General features: G+C 36.6%; 1 protein-coding gene across 5 annotated transcripts; it reads left to right on the forward strand.

The window, feature by feature from the left end:
• The first annotated feature begins 7,716 nt into the window (after positions 1 to 7,716).
• LOC106768126 lies at positions 7,717 to 16,820 on the forward strand. Of its 5 annotated transcripts, XM_014653084.2 has the most exons (8): positions 7,717 to 7,831; positions 7,970 to 12,847; positions 12,926 to 13,176; positions 13,251 to 13,398; positions 13,873 to 14,071; positions 14,211 to 14,552; positions 14,681 to 15,402; positions 15,632 to 16,820. In XM_014653084.2, exons 2-8 carry the CDS (start codon positions 8,060 to 8,062, stop codon positions 16,271 to 16,273), a joined length of 7,092 nt encoding a protein of 2,363 aa, XP_014508570.1. In that variant the 5' UTR covers positions 7,717 to 7,831; positions 7,970 to 8,059; the 3' UTR covers positions 16,274 to 16,820. The 5 variants fall into 5 exon arrangements, with proteins under 5 accessions (XP_014508570.1, XP_014508568.1, XP_014508572.1 ...); XM_014653082.2 differs by having other exon boundaries at positions 7,723 to 12,847; XM_014653086.2 differs by having other exon boundaries at positions 7,723 to 12,847; positions 15,710 to 16,820.
• The last annotated feature ends 465 nt before the right edge of the window (positions 16,821 to 17,285 follow it).

The raw sequence follows: 17,285 nt of genomic DNA on the forward strand, positions 1-17,285 counted from the left end.
TGTAATCAATTATGTTTTTCCAAACCAAAACCAAATTTCACTTGGTTTTCATAAAATCAATTATCTCAAACAATATCAATTATGTTGATACAATAATATTTTTCACTAGTCTTTTCAAAAAATCAATTATTTTAAAAAATAATAAAATATGTTAAGCAATTTCAAAACTATATTTTCGCAAAGAATTAATTATGTCTAACAATATTTGATTTGAGTATTCAAATTTAAAATACTTTTTTGAGTTACATAAAAAAACACAATAATTGATTATTTCAATCACTTACTTTAAATCGATTTAAAAGGAAATTGTTTCAATTTGTCTATACTAAATATAGTTCTAATATTTTTTTAAAAAACAAGTTTGTCGCTTTTTGAGGAGATTTTTTTAAAAAAATGTTTCTTCTATACTTTGTTGAAAAATATTCTCATAATGAAAATAATTTGTCCAAATTTTAAGAAATATGAGTTGGTTTAGGTGATATCTTATCTTTTCTTTATATTTTTTTAATTGTTATAGACCAATATGTGGTGTGTCTATAAATAATTGAGTGTTTTCATTATCTTGAAATTATTTTCAAATGATGTTTTAAAAAGTGTCTTGTAATTCTTATTCTAATCAAATAAGTGTTTTTTTATTGAATAATTAACAAATATAGTAAAAATTATAGTTATTTGGATTAAACTTGATATAAATTTGTTTAGAGTAGACTTGTCAAATTAGTCCATATCATATGACTTGACCTAAAGTATTTGAGTCAAAAATGTTTACAAAGAAAAAAAAAATCTATAATTTAAAAAGCCCACAAGGGTATTCATAAAGCTTTATGGGCTAAGGTCAATCCATAGGTCTTCTTTTAACATATTGATTATTTTATTTCTAATAATATATTTTTAATACTATTCAAAGTTTTCTAATTAAGTTAACATATTGGTTTGATTGATGTTGTAACTTAATCATATACGAAAATCACCTTACTTTTAAGCTTAAACAAAGAACATATATTATATTTTCAAATTTTCAAAATAATGAAATTATGTTTATAAAATATGATCATAATTAAAAAGTTGTTTTAAATATTTTTTTTATAAAACCAATATTTATATATTTATATTTAAAGAAAAAAATATATTAGTAAAATATCATGAGAAACTTGAAAACCTCTTAGTAGAGATTGTAAAACAAATGAAAGAAATAATTGAAAATGCATTAAAAAGAAACTAGTTTAGTCTTGAAAGGTCAATTCCACCATGACTCTTACTTAACCCACACTGACCGAGGATTTTGGGACTATACTTTTAAAAAGCCCTCTACACTAGTGCAAAAATGTTGTTTAAAGTCACCCATTAGACGTCGATTAAGGGTAAACACGACGTATATTGATGACCAGTGGCATTTCCGTAAATAAGTTGGCTATACAGGCATCAATTAGATGGCTCCCCGATGTCTATAGTATTTTATATGTCGGGGCTCTCCCATCTGATGTCTATATGTCTGACATTTAGGTGAAAAGTCATTTCTTTCAGACATATAGACGTCAGTTCGGTCTGGGTCCTCCCAAATTATGTGGCGGAAATTAATGGCTATTCACCTACCTGTCAGACTATAGACGTCGAGACACCTTCTAACTGACGCCTATATGTCTGTCATGTAGGTGAATAGTCACTCTTTTCCGCCTTATAGACGTCACATCCAGCCACATTGACGTCTATATACAATTATAGACGTCAGTTGCCTTAGTAACCGACGTCTATAATCTGACTAGGTATGTGAAAAGTCATTCGTTTCCGCCAACTAAACGTCTCATCCCGCCAAATCGACGTCTATATATAACACAAATATTAATTTTTAAATCGAATGGACGTCATATTAGTGAGGCGCCCGACGTATATGCGATTATAGACGTCGGGTTTGTGGCCAACTGACCTCTAATTTCTTGTTAAATAAACTGTGTGAACCAGCAGTTTGCGAACCAACAGTTTCATCATCTTCGCCTTTTCTCTCCGCTGCACTGCATTTCCAAGTGTCACTGTATTCTCACCGTATTCTTTTTCGTTTACGGTCGGAATGGACCTAGGCAACGACCCAAGTTCGTCTTTAGGTTGAAATGCCATTAGAAGTCCAAAAAACGCAATTTTTTCTTACGAAGAAACTAGCAAAGGAAGGAGGTGCTACTACGCTACCTAAAGATGCAAGAAAAACTGCACCAAAACACAATGAACACTTCATAGACGTCAGTTAAGGTACTGACCGACGTCTATAGTGCCTATAGACGCCGATTAATGCAATATTTGACGGCTTTATAGACGTCGTACGTGTGACTGACCAACGTCTATAGTGTCCTTAAACGTCGATTAATGCAATGTTTGATGTCTTTATAGACGTCAAGCTTTTCACTAAACTGACGTCTATAACGACGTCGCACTTGCAGAAATCCGACTTCCCATTAACGTCACACATAAAGATGTTGGTTCGGGAGGTGACATTAAAAGCCTAAAATAACTGATGTCTAAAGTTCTTTCTGCACTAATGCTATTAAATGAGTCAGAAAAATAGAGATTGAATTTAAAAGAGATCAGGATTAGTTCATGTGCTAGGGACTAAAATGAAAACTCTAATTTAGAGTTAAAATCAATATAAAAATTAACATTTCTCTTTTTCATCTTTATCATTTATGTTGATTTGTTTTTTCAAATAAGGTCTTTTGTTAACTATTATTATCAACTTTTAAAGCTTATAAATAATTTAATGTATAAAAATGATAATATGATTATTATAACATTTGATAGTGTGATTTGTTTATTTATCATAATTTAACCGTGTTTAAACATCTAATTTTTGTATCATGAAAATATTTTTATTGCAATTAATTTTTAAAATTTTATACTCATTTCATTGTGTTTATTTATTAAATTTCTAATCTTTTATAAATAGTAACATTTTTTTTTTATAATTTTAACCATTTAATTGGATAATAAGGAATATAAATTTATGTCATGGACGTATAGAAGAAGAATACGTTTTATTTTACTAAACCTTAAAAAATTATTTTCATAAGTTAATATTAATTTATGTACATGTTAAAAAGAATTGAAAATACCATATTTGGGAATTTGAATAAATTTATTTAAATATTATAATGTTAAATACTCCTTGTAGATATACTAACTTAGTAGTTAGATGAAACATGTTTTAGTATTTATCTAGAGGAACTTATAAAATAAAGTGGTTTTAGAATAAAGTAGGTTAGTGCTTTCATATTATTAACACCAGTGAACAAGAGATTATTTATATCTCTTAAAAAACAAAATGAATAATAGTTACATAAAGATAGTGAATGATTTATATGCTGTATTTACTTTTAAGTACAAAAATAATATATATATATATATATATATATATATATAATTATAAATGGTATAGTGTTTTAAATAATGATACTCCATGATTTTATTTTAGAAAATATTAAAAGTATAAATAGAATTTTATAATAAGGAGTTTCATTATCTAAAAGTTTTATCTTTCCGTAATTCTTTTCCTTTAAGTTTTCTCCGTTATCTCTTTAGAAATTTTCATCTCTCTCTTATTTATTTGAAGATCAGAAACTGTCTGAGGGATCCTTGAGGGGAGATCTTCCTTCCTATCTGGTTGATTTTAGTTAAAGAGTAAGTTGATTTCGACTTTATTTCCTTTGTTTTCTAGTTTTTTTGCATGCGAGGAGTTTCCTTCATGTTTGGAGATCTGAGTTTTCTTTAAGGCTCTCTGTTTATCAGTGTTGCTGAGGTTATACTCTGATCAAGTTATTGTAAATTGTAGGAGTCAATAGAAATCTTGGAGCTTTAAGAGGAACATTAGAGCTTGTAGATTTGTTGAAGCATAAAAAAGGTAAGGGATCCTAGTTTTACTTGATTTTGTTTGATAGAAGAGTTCTGATTAATGTTTGTATGGTGAAATATGATTGAATTATGAAATTGTATTAACTTGAGAAATCTAGTATGTTTAGTTGCTTGTATATGTTGTGTTTGGATGTGAAAAACTGATGAATAACGAAGTGAAATGTGTTTATGCTATGAAAGTTACGTATGATGAATTTGAGGAGCTAAATTGCGTGGATTATAAGTTGTCAAATTGTATAAAACTTTGTTTGTATTCAAAAGAAGAAAATAAGTAGCCTTTTTTTGGCTAAAAATATGGGTTTAGATAGGTGAAAAGTTAGGATAAGGGTTACTTTGGACAAACTGTGTTTTGAGATGAGTCTAAGGATTGATTGAGACTTGTTTGAGTTATTTAACAACAAATTTCTGATGCATAATGTTGTGACTTTGGCAAGTGTACCAAATTGTTTCAAGTAATAAAACCACTAAGCCGGATATCATTTTCCAAGAGACTCGTTTCACTAGACAATCATATAATTTCTAACTAACCTAGACTAAATAATACTTCCATAAATTGGGTTTTGGTGCAATTAAAGTAAACATGAAACATAAATGATAAAGGTGGTCTTGGGTACTCAAACACTTGGAAATAGAAAGATTAGAAATGATATTGTTGGGGGTATGATTTCACTTGCTTCACTTTTATGTATATAAAATCACTTCCTATTCATTAATATGTCAATGTCAATCTACTAATTTACTCAAACCCCAATCCCTTGGTAGAAAGAGCCTAGACTTCCTCATCAGGCTCCAATCCCTTGGAAAACCTAACAATTATTTCCGCATTAAGAAATGAGATTTTAAGACAACCAAAGGTCCTAGTTCTACTCCCAGATACTATTTCCTTTAGGTGTTTAATCCAAGTCCATATTTACCCAACATTTTCCAATATCAAGCAAACCCTAAAATCATGTCATGGGTAGCAACTTCTCAACAAGCATTAAGAGAAGAAATTAAACATTATCAATGAAAGATGCATGTATTTATTCAAAACATAGTAGTTTACATAAGACTTCAATGGATACACCAATCCCCCAACAACAATGAAACTAGCTCTCCATGAATGGAGAGCTCAAGCTTACAACAATGGTGGAAATGGAAGAAGGAAGAAGACCCAAGGATGAGGAAGGACTGTTCCCACAGCTCCTAACTCGCCTCCAAAAGCTCCAAATGAGAGAAAATGTGTTTGGGTAGCAAAAGATCCAAATCCCTTCGTGTTTTAGCCCTAAATAAACCAAATTTGCCACATCATCGTCACCGCTCAGTTGCACCTCAACTGCACCACAATCGTGGCATTCCAGAGGGCTGACGCTCAGCTGCAGCCCAACGGCAGAATTCTAGAGAGCATGGCGCTCAACTGCACCCCAGTTGCATCCCAGCTATAACATTCCATAGAAGAATGAGGCCCAGCTGCACCCTAGCGACAACATTTATCTTTACTCAATATTTCCTCTTTTACATTCATTCTTGCTTATGTGGTTCTTCCATTCTTCGGTTGGGCAAACAAGCTTCATTTAAATTATCTAGCAACCAAAAAGTGGGGATTAGTGATGAAATTTGAATCAATACAACTCAAGATGTAACTACTTATAAATATAACAAATTGAGGCATAAAGAAGGTAAAAAACTAAGAAAGAGTTGACATTTTCTCTCAATTTAATACTTAAATCATGGTAAAATATGTCATTATCACATCACTAGTTGGTTATCATTTTGAAGTTTTTTTTTTGTGGTTTTTAGTTCATTTTAGGGTTTTCAATAGTGGTGTTTTTATTTAGGAGGTTTGGACAAAATGTGATGGTTTGGTGGCTGTTATTAAGTCTATTAAGACTTGTGTAAGTTATTAGTTGCATAAAATTGGTGTTGAAAGGTATAAAATGGAGTTTTAATGGTGTAAAGTAGTTAAGTGAGCTTGAGATAACAAATATGAGTTAGGAAGGTGTTTTTCAATGTTACTTTGGGTAAAAAAGGTCTTAAGGATCATTAAAAGGTGTGGGGAAAGTGTTTAAGTAAAGATGTGAAGTGTAGCTTTTACTGGTATAACGCTTGAGCTCCACTTTTGGACGCTAAGCGTTCCATTCCAATGGGTTTAAGCGCTGACTATCTGGCGTTGAGCATTTCCATTCAAGTGCTTTTAGCATTGGGTGTTGACCATCTGACCCTGAGCGTACTATCACTAGTTAAGTGTTTTTTCCTATTTTTCGAGTTTATGAGTTATGTTGACCAATTTTCATGTTATTGTTGGGTTATGAGTAATTTGTATATATGTGTAATGTGATATGAGAATGAGAAAAATGTGTTATGATAAGAATCTCAAGGAGATATTTTATGTTTTAGCAAATTGTAAGAGAATGTTTGATAGAGAGACTGTAGTAAGAGGATATCCTGATATTCTACTAATCATTTAACTCATCTAGAGTTGAATGAGGTGATAGTGAGAATAACACAAGGTCTTTATCCTAGCCCTTGGGTTTTAGGAGTAGAAGATTTACCTTACGGTTAGTATGTTGAGTTATCCTTGTTTATAACTCTATAAAGTATAAATTCTAACATGAGTGCATACCTTCAGTAGTTTATATCAAAATTATATTTGCATGAGTGGGTGTATTGGTTTTGTGGTTGTATGATTTACTTGTGTTTTAATTATTGTTAAATGTTAAATTAAATTGTTATATGTTACTTTATTTTTTCACTGTCTTACCTGTTTGCTTGTTTTGTTTCTGTGTGTGTGCTTAAATCCTTGGCTATATCACAAATCGGTGTGAGCACATGATGCCGTAGAGGATAATCTATCCTTGATGGAGCAGGAGGACATTCGAGAGCCTTAAGCAAAAGTAGTTTGTAGATATGATTATAGTTGGAGATTTTCAAACATTTTGTATAACAAGCTATTTCTTTTAAGATATTTTTTGTATTAGAAGTTTGTGAATATATTTCTACTGATGTAATTATTATCTTAGATAACTGTAATGGTAAATTTTATATTTTAGTATATCTATTATATTCTATCAATATTATAATGTTTTATTTAATAGATTACTAAGATGTTACATATATTATTTTAAAATATAATTGAATGAAAAAAAAATATGCACCAAAATTAGAGTCTAATAATAAATATTATAAATTATTTAAAAGATAACGCAAAAAGTAAAGAATTTAAATCTTTAATATAAAAATATTGTTTTAATTAAGTTTGAGATTTTTTTTCTACATCCAAATTAAATGTTTTTGAACTAGCTCAACTATAAAATTTAAAATATACATGTACAACTTTTAAAATGCTAAAATCAGAAAAAGAAAATTAAAAATATGTTTTCCTATAAGTTTTAATTTGTTTTAAGGAAAAAAAATTGTAAGGCTTATAAAAATCATAACACTATAATGAGGTAGAGTGAAACATGTGTGAGTAAAGAACATCTTAATAGAGTCTTTATACTCTATAAATACTTTTAGTTAATAAGTATTTTATGTCTTTTAATGTTTTTTTGATGGTTATTATATACATGAAGGAATTGTGAGATTGAAAATGTAAGAATTTTAAAATTAAGAATAAAATGAAAAGTATATAAAATAAGGTTAAAATAAATAGATCATACAAATATCTTTTGTGATTTTATAATAATTTTAATGAAAAATAAAACATTATGAATATAATAATGATTATAAAGATAAAACAACAACCTAATCAATATATATTTTTTTAAAACTAATGAATAAATGATACGAGGATGAAAGATAATATTTGAGACATAAAAGTAGGAAAAAAAAAAAAAACAGAAAAGCATTCCTGTTTGGTTTATTCACTCAGTTGGGAGCTCCTTAACTTCATTTGTGTTTCTCTCTCCCTGGTATAGAGTAGGGCTTCTCCTATTGGTGGCACTTCTAACCAAGCGGCGTAAAGCTCTATCTATCTTCTCATAGTTCATTCTTATCTCCTTTTCTTCTCATTTGAACCCTAATTACAAAAAAAGAAATATATTCAGATCCGTCCTTCTTATCATTGGTAATTTTTTTTGTATAATAACTTGATTAGGGTTAGGGTTCGAATTTGATCATCAACAAATTTGGTCAAAACAATCCGGGACAAGGTTTTCATGCTTTGGCGATTCATACTTGGTTCGCGATGGCGGCCAATTCCGGCACCAAATACGTCTCAGTGAATCTAAACAAGTCCTATGGCCAGCATTCCACCGCCCTTGGATCCGTCCGATCGCAGCGCCCAGGAGCCACGGTGGTTCCGTCACGACCACGCAGTTCACACAAGGCTGGGCCCAAGCTTTCCGTTCCGCCCCCCTTGAACCTTCCTTCTCTGCGGAAGGAGCATGAGCGTTTCGATTCGCTGGGATCAGGAGGTGGGCCTGCTGGCCCCGGTGGTTCTGGAAGCGGTTCGAGGCCCAGTTCTGCTGGTTTGGGCTGGACCAAGCCCGTCATGGAGGATGTGTCGCGGCCTGTCATCCAAGGCAAACCCTCCGTGGCTGCGGCTGCGGCTGCACCGGTTTCGTCTGCGGTTTTGAGAGGAGAGGATTTTCCTTCTCTGCGGGCCACGTTGGCACCTGTGCCCAGCCCAAATCAGAAGATCCAGGAAAATTTGAATTCCATTCCGAATCCGAAGCAGAAACATTCACTTGGTGATGAGAATGTGTTTGTTGAGGAGAAGAAAGAGGGTCCTTTGGTTACTGATCAGTCGAGTGTTTCTCGCAGTGTGAATGTGGTTGGTGCTGGTGATGATGGACGTGGTTCTCGGGTGGTACATACGAAGTATGGTCTTGGGAGGAAGCAGGAAGAGTATTTCCCAGGTCCTCTACCGCTTGTTCGGTTGAACCCACGGTCAGATTGGGCAGATGACGAGCGTGACACGGGCCATGGTTTGAGCAGGGAGGGCAGGGATCATGGATTTCCGAAGGGGGAGGCTTATTGGGATTTTGATATTCCTAGGGTTGGTGTTTTGCCTCATAAGCATGACAAGAGGGGACCGCGCAGTGAAGTGGGAAAGGTTTTGAACAGTGAAATGGAGGCTTTTGATAGGATGGGGAGTGAAGGGAATTCCTGGAGGAGTTCGAATTTGTCCATTCCTAAGGATGCTGGAAATGAGAGAAATGGTGTTAGTATTGGTCCGAGGCCGTCAAGTGGGAGTCGGGATGGGATGAAGGATGGTAACAAGTATGTTCCTTCATCTTTTAGAGATGACGATGTTGGAAAAAGGGATTTTGGAAGGAGGGATGGTCAGAGTGGGAAACAGAAGCCCTGGAATAATGTGATGGAACCTTATGGTGATCGGAACCGTGAACAACTCAACAGAAGCAGAGGTGATTCTGTTCAGAGCTCGGTTTCAAGGTCAGCATTTTCCTCAGGTGGTAAGGGTCTGCCTGTTAATGATCCTCTGCTTAATTTTGGTAGAGAGAAGCGGGCTTTGCCGAAAAGTGAAAAGAATTTGTTGGAGGATTCGTTTATGAAAGACTTTGGAGGTTCTGGTTTTGATGGAAGGGATTTGTTTTCGGGTGGTCTTGTTGGGGTGGTTAAGAAGAAGAAGGATGTGCTGAAGCAAACTGAATTTCATGATCCTGTGAGAGAATCCTTTGAGGCCGAGCTTGAAAGGGTTCAGAGGATGCAAGAACTGGAGCGACAGCGAATAATTGAGGAGCATGAAAGGGCAGTGGAGTTGGCTCGCAGAGAAGAGGAGGAAAGATTAAGGCAGGCTAGAGAACAGGAAGAGAGGCAAAGGAGATTGGAAGAAGAAGCGAGAGAGGCAGCATGGAGAGCAGAACAAGAGAGGATGGAAGCTGTGCGGAAGGCTGAAGAGCAGAGGTTAGCCAGGGAAGAGGAGAAACGAAGGATCCTTTTGGAAGAAGAGAGGAGGAAACAAGCTGCAAAGCAGAAGCTTTTAGAATTGGAGCAAAAGATTGCTAGGAGGCAGGCTGAGGCCGCCAAAAGTGGCAGTAATGCCCCGGTTGTTGTGGAAGAGAAAATGGCTGCTATAGTGAACGAGAAAGAAACATCTAGGGCTACAGATGTGGGTGATTGGGAGGATAGTGAAAGAATGGTTGATAGGATATTGACTTCGGCATCATCTGATTCGTCAAGTGTGAATAGGCCATTGGAGATGGGCTCAAGGTCTCATTTCGCTAGAGATTTATCTTCCACCTTTGTGGATAGAGGAAAACCAGTTAATTCATGGAGAAGAGATACATATGAGAATTGGAACAGCTCTGCTTTTTATTCACAAGACCAGGAGAATAGTCACAACAGTCCCCGCAGAGATTTATCTATTGGTGGAAAGGCATTTATGAGGAAAGAATATAATGGCGGTCCTGGATTGGTCTCTTCTAGGACGTATTATAAAGGAGCAATTTCTGAGTCTCATTTAGATGAATATGCCCATGTAAAACCGCAGAGGTGGAATCAATCTGCAGACGGAGATCATCTTAGCAGGAATACAGAGATTGATTCTGATTTTCATGAAAATTATTTTGAAAAATTTGGTGATGGTTGGACGCAGGGCCGCTCCCGTGGCAATCCATTTCCTTCGTTCCCTGAGCGTACCTATCCAAATTCTGAATCAGATGGACCCTATGGCTTGGGTAGGTCACGGTATTCTGTCAGGCAGCCTCGAGTACTTCCTCCTCCTTCACTAGGTTCTGTACACAGAACTTACAAGAATGAAGATGAACACCCTGGTCCATCAGCTTTCCTAGAAAATGAGATGCATTATAATCAAGCAACCAGGAGTGACTCTACCCTGCCAACTGGTTATGACAATGGGAATCGAGGACAACTTGAAGTAGTGGATTCCCGGCCAGAGACTGCTGAGAACGAGGACCATAAAGTGGAAACCACCCCTAGGTGTGATTCTCAGTCCTCACTCTCTGTTTCAAGTCCCCCAAGTTCTCCAACACATCTCTCTCATGATGATTTGGATGACTCGGGAGATTCCCATACGATACTGACTTCTGAAGATATCAAAAGTGACCCCCTCACAGCACCAGATAATGAACCCATTACAACACCTGCTGGAGCTGGAAATGAGAATGTAGTTGCTCCATGTGCTGTGTCTAGTGGTGAAGATGATGAGTGGACTACTGAGAATAATGAGCAGTTCCAAGAACAAGAAGAATATGAAGATGAAGATTATCAGGAAGAAGATGAAGTGCATGAAGGAGATGACCATGCTCAACTCAACCAGGATTTCGATGATATGCATTTGCAGGAGAAAGGTTTGCCCCACCTGATGGATAATCTGGTATTAGGATTTGACGAGGGTGTCCAGGTTGGGATGCCTAATGAAGAGTTTGAAAGGACCTCAAAAGACGAAGAAACTACATTTATGGCTCAAGCTTCTGGCCTCACTCTTGAAGATCGCATATCTTATGACGAAGACGACACGAACCTCCAACCTGTTAATGACACCTCTCAGGTGAATCTTAATAGCACTTCCAGTGTGTTCCAGGAATCAGAGAAGCCAGCTCAAGATTTGGTCATTCAGCCTAGTGATTCTCTTTCCCCTGTGGTGTCTGACAGTTTAGGTAATGTGGAAGCTTCTAATGGCCTGTTGACCCATCATAGTACACCAAGTTCAGTTACTATTGCCCCTTACTACTCGTCTTCTGGTCTAGCTGTTACATCTAATGTAGCTGCTGCTCCAAGTCAAGCTGAGGTACCCATTAAGCTTCAATTTGGTCTGTTTTCTGGTCCATCTTTGATACCATCACCTGTACCAGCCATACAGATTGGTTCTATACAGATGCCATTGCATCTGCATCCACAGGTTGGCACACCCCTTTCTCACATGCATCCATCACAGCCTCCTTTGTTTCAGTTTGGCCAGCTAAGATATACATCTCCCATATCACAAGGAATAATGCCTCTGGGTCCTCAATCAATGTCATTTGTTCAGCCTAATATACCATCCAGTTTCTCTTATAATCAACAACCTGGAAGTCAAATGCCAGTTCAAATTGGACCAGAAACTTCTGACTCATTTATAAAAAATGAGATGAGACATCATTCTGTAGACAGCCAACCAGGTAATTCTAGAAACTTACCACAAGGTTCACCGCCAAGTGAGGATGCAGGAAATATCACTGGAATAAAGCAGGGTCGAATTGAAGCTGCCCATGATCCTAATAATAGCACTAGGACTTCTACTAGTTTCCAATTGGACAAGCAGGAGAACCAAAATGTAGTTGGAAAGAATACTAATATTCCATCCAATTCCAAAGGATCAGAAGTTCATGCCGTCATTAGAGATTCTCCACATCATTCAGTTTCAAAAGAGAATTTTACTGAGTCAAGAACACAATTTCCTGCATCCGGTAGTAGGGGAAAGCGTTATATCTTTACTGTGAAAAATTCAAACTCAAGACCATCAGGCCCATCTACAAGGGTTAATCGCCCAGAACCTGGAGGGTTTTTGAGGAGGCCTCGACGGAATATACAGCGCACTGAGTTTCGGGTTCGGGAAAGTGGTGATAAGAGGCAGTCTACTAGTTCTGTTTCGACTGATCAGTTTGGGTTGGAGAACAAGTCAAATACCAATGGAAGAGGAGCAGGCATGCCTGGTAGGCCTGGTCCTAGGAAGGCTATGAATAATAAATTGGGAAAACAGATTGTTGAAACAGCTACAGAAAACTCACAAGTGATGGATTCTGGAAGCAGAATTGAAAAGGTTGATGGAAAAGAATCAATAAAGACTCAGAACTTCTCACATCCTGGAAATCTCAAAAGGACCTTATGTTCTGAGGAAGATGTTGATGCTCCATTGCAAAGTGGAGTTATACGGGTGTTTGAGCAACCTGGAATTGAAGCTCCTAGTGATGAAGATGACTTTATTGAAGTTAGGTCAAAGAGGCAAATGTTAAATGATCGGCGAGAACAGAGAGAGAAAGAAATTAAGGCCAAGTCTCGGGTTGCAAAGGTTTTAAATCCTATCTGTACATTTTAACCTTATGTCAAATTATTGCATCTTTCTTCATTGTTTTTTATTCAACGCTAGGTGCAAAGGAGACCCCGTTCCAGTTCACAAAGTGTTGTGGCGGTGACCAATTCTACCAAAGGATCCATCTCTCCAGTTGAAGTGGTTAACGGTATTCATGCTGCTTTTGTTGCTGCTGAAGTGCGTGGAATGAAGAAGATGGATGCCTCTTCGGGATTTAATTCAAGCATGTTGTCCCAAGCATTACCTCCAATAGGAACACCTCCTTTGAAAATTGATTCCCAGACGGAGTTAAGATCTCAAATAAGCAGGTAGTTGCCAACTTGTAAGATTTCTTGATGGTTATCACTGTACAAGAATCAAATGTATTTTTTACTTCTTACAGCAGGTCACTTCAGACTAGTGTCCCAGCAGTTTCTGGTAGTGGTGAAAAGGACCCTGGCTCTGGTGTGATATTTGAAAGCAAGAACAAGGTTCTAGATAATGTTCAGACATCTTTGGGCTCTTGGAGTAATGCACAAATTAGTCAACAGGTCCGAACTTTCCTCCCTCATTTTGGTAGAGAACGGTGGCAATTAAAACAGTATCATTTCTTATTTTCCTGTGTTCTTTGACAGTATTTAATTAATGTTTATTTGGATTCAAAAATTCTAGAAACATTATTTAATCACATGTATGTGGTTTCCTTTTGTTTCGTAGTTGCACTTTATCTCCTTCAAAATTTAGAACTTGTTTTTTTTTTTTCATCAACATACAGGAAGTTCCACTGAGGAGTTACGCCATGATCAAATGTAGCCAATTTGTTTTTTTTTTTTTTTTTTTTTTTTTTTGGAGGGACTGGAATGTCGTTTTTTCCAGGACTTAGTTGTTCTCAACTTTTTAGAGATGGGATGTTTGGGGATTAAAATTGGTGTACTTTAATATGCAGTTTTGAATTTAGGCGTATGCATACATATTTTATTTGTTCTACTCTTTTTGTTGTGAATCTAAAACAAAATTTTATGCAGGTAATGGCACTTACACAGAAACAACTTGATGAGGCTATGAAGCCTCAACAGTTTGATTCACAGGCTTCTGTTGCCAGTATAACAGGCGCTGTGAATGAAGCCAGTTTGCCATCATCTTCCATTTTGACAAAGGAGAAAACCTTCTCGTCTGCAGCCAGCCCAATTAATTCCTTGCTTGCTGGAGAGAAAATTCAGTTTGGTTAGCAAATAAATTTTGCATGTGATTTCTTTAGTCCTTCATTTATTTAGTAACATTGATAGTAAGTTTTCTGGCAGTTTGAGGCAATATTTCTGGATTCAGTTTCCTTACTGATGGACTATTTTCATTATGTATTCAGGGGCAGTAACATCTCCAACAATTCTTCCATCTAGCAGCCGTGTTGTGTCTCATGGCATTGGTCCACCTCGATCATCTAGATCGGACATGCAAATTACCCACAATCTTACTGGATCAGATAATGATTGCAGTCTTTTCTTCGATAAGGAGAAACATGGTAATAAATCTCATGGTCATTTAGAAGATTGTGATGCTGAAGCTGAAGCTGAAGCTGCTGCTTCAGCTGTTGCTGTTGCTGCCATTAGTAGTGATGAGATTGTCGGAAGTGGATTGGGTAATTGTTCCGTCCCTGCTTCAGATGGAAAAAGTTTTGTAGCTGCTGATCTTGATAGGGTAGTAGCAGGTGAATCTTCTTTCATTATTTGACATTTGTATTGTTTTTCTTTCTCTGGACGTCAGAGCTAATAATTTGACTTGACATCAATTTGTATTCTGGAACTTCTTATTTACTTTTGGTAGCTACTTCGGCAGGAGTAGGTGTTGAGAAGCAGTCAGCTAGTCAATCTAGATCTGAGGAGCCTCTTAGTGTATCTCTTCCAGCTGACTTATCCGTTGAGACTCCACCAATTTCGTTGTGGCCTCCCCTACCAACAACAAGAAATTCTTCGGGTCAAATGATTTCCCATTTTCCTTCTGTCCCTCCTCATTTTCCTTCAGGCCCTCCCTCTCATTTTCCTTTCTATGAAATGAATCCGATGATGGGTGGCCCTGTCTTTGCTTTTGGACCACATGACGAATCTGCATCTACAACACAATCGCAGCCTCAAAATAGTACTACATCAGCGTCAAGGCCAATTGGGAGCTGGCAACAGTGCCATTCCGGGGTGGAATCTTTTTATGGACCTCCAACTGGATTTACTGGCCCTTTTATTGCTCCTCCTGGAGGCATTCCGGGAGTCCAGGGGCCACCACACATGGTTGTTTATAACCATTTCGCTCCTGTTGGACAGTTCGGTCAAGTTGGCTTGAGTTTCATGGGTACTACTTATATACCTTCTGGAAAGCAGCCTGATTGGAAACATGTCCCTACTTCTGCCACAGGGGCCGGTGAAGGAGATATGAACAGTATGAATATGGCATCTTCACAGCGGAATCCTGCTAACATGCCGTCTCCAATTCAACATCTTGCCCCTGGTTCACCACTTATGCCAATGGCCTCTCCTGTGGCTATGTTTGACGTTTCGCCTTTCCAGGTAAATTTTGGATGTCTTGCGTGTTGGTTTGTGCAATAATCATACATATTCTTTTATGCTTGTTTACAGTATCTGGGATTAACATGGTTCTTGTTTGGGAATTGTGAATGTTATAACTTTACCTTGTACTAAAAGACAATACAAGTCATCAATAAGCGGTCGTTTAATATTATGTTCTGTTTAATTTGGTAGTTTTTCTTAGTAATTAAATATTGTAAATTTTTGCCAGCCCTCTACTGAGATGTCAGTACAAGCTCGATGGCCACATGTTCCTAATTCGCAACTACCTCTGTCAATGCCATTGCAGCAACTAGAAGGGGTTCAGACTTCTCAATTCAGTCATGGCCCTTCTGTTGACCAGCCGTTGAATGCCAAAAGGTTTACTGGCTCTAGAGCTTCAACATCTTCTGATGGTGATAGGAGTTTTCCTAGAACCGGTGATGTAAATGTTAATCAATTGCCTGATGAACTTGGATTGGTGGACACTTCGAACGCTACTGCTAACAAGACTGCACAAAGTGTTGTGAACAAGACTCCATCCGTGATCCCCATTACAGAAGCTGTGAAGGTTGATGTTCAGAATGGCAGTGGTAACAATAGTAATAACCAGAACGCAAGTTCTTCTTTCAAGAGTCAGCCCTCACAACAGGTTAATATTTCTGCCCAGCAATCTGACCATTCCTCGGGACATACTAATTATCAGAGGGGTGGTGTTTCTCAGAGAAATAATTCTGGGGGTGAATGGACACACCGTAGAGGGTACCAGGGAAGAAATCAATCTCTGGGTTCAGACAAGAACTTTTCCTCGGCAAAGGTAAAGCAGATATATGTTGCTAAACAGACTATTAGTGGGGCATCGACAGTGTCATGAGGAGCACGAAATATCAGCCGGATTTGAAAAACCCGAGGAAGGCTTTATTATTAATTTTTGGTCTGGCAGAAATAAATTTTTTGATTAAGTTGCTTCTACTTGGGATGTTGATTGTTAGATTGAGATTTTTGCTGGCCACAACAAATAGAGGGATAATTGGAGACTACTTAATATATAAGCATGGTAGTGTGGCTTTGATGGACACGGTCTCGTTTTGCAATGGTGTATCTATCAACCAAGCTTGGTCGATCTTTGTTTATTTTTTTGTCGGTAAAAAACAAACCAGGCAGATTATTTATTGGGTTTTGTGTATCCAAATCATTAGTTGCCCTCGTATATTCTTTCCATTAATAAGTGGGAAGTATCAGTTTTGAGGAATGCTAGTTTTATTTTCTGCTTGAATACTTGGTTTCTGAGTGTTTTGAACTCTTTTTGTTTTAGAATACTGAGACCAATTAGTAGTTGATCATGGGTTGGGTTTTAGTTTTATTAATTTTAAAACAGCTGAATGAGGGGGAGTCTGGCAAATTTCTTTAAGTTCATGTAATTGTGAATCTACATTGCCAGAGTTTCTTTCTGCATGCATTTTCTTTGTCAATTTCTATATAATTGGTGAATAAAATGGTTCAGTGACAATTATACCAAAAGAATATTGCAAAGCTATGATGGGTAAATAAAACCCCAAATCTTATCTATAAAATAAGTCTCGGCTTTAATATATGGGTGTAACATACGAGGTGTTATATAATTTTAAAAGTAGCTCAAGACCAGGGGTACAAACTTGACAATAAATTAAGTTATTTAAATTTAAATGAAGTTCTTGATGTTGGGTTATCCTCCCATGATTCACAATCACACATCCAAGTTTCATAGCCTATTATAATGCCATTTTTTTCTCATGCTCATGAGTAAGTCACGCTTAAGTACCTCTTCATTCCCAAAAAGTCATCTTCTATAATTAAACTCCATGATATAGAAAAAAGTTGAGTTGGATAGTTATAGAAATTTCTTT

The sequence above is a fragment of the Vigna radiata genome, chromosome 7 (genome assembly GCF_000741045.1).
Source record: "Vigna radiata var. radiata cultivar VC1973A chromosome 7, Vradiata_ver6, whole genome shotgun sequence".
Taxonomy (NCBI): Eukaryota; Viridiplantae; Streptophyta; class Magnoliopsida; order Fabales; family Fabaceae; genus Vigna; species Vigna radiata.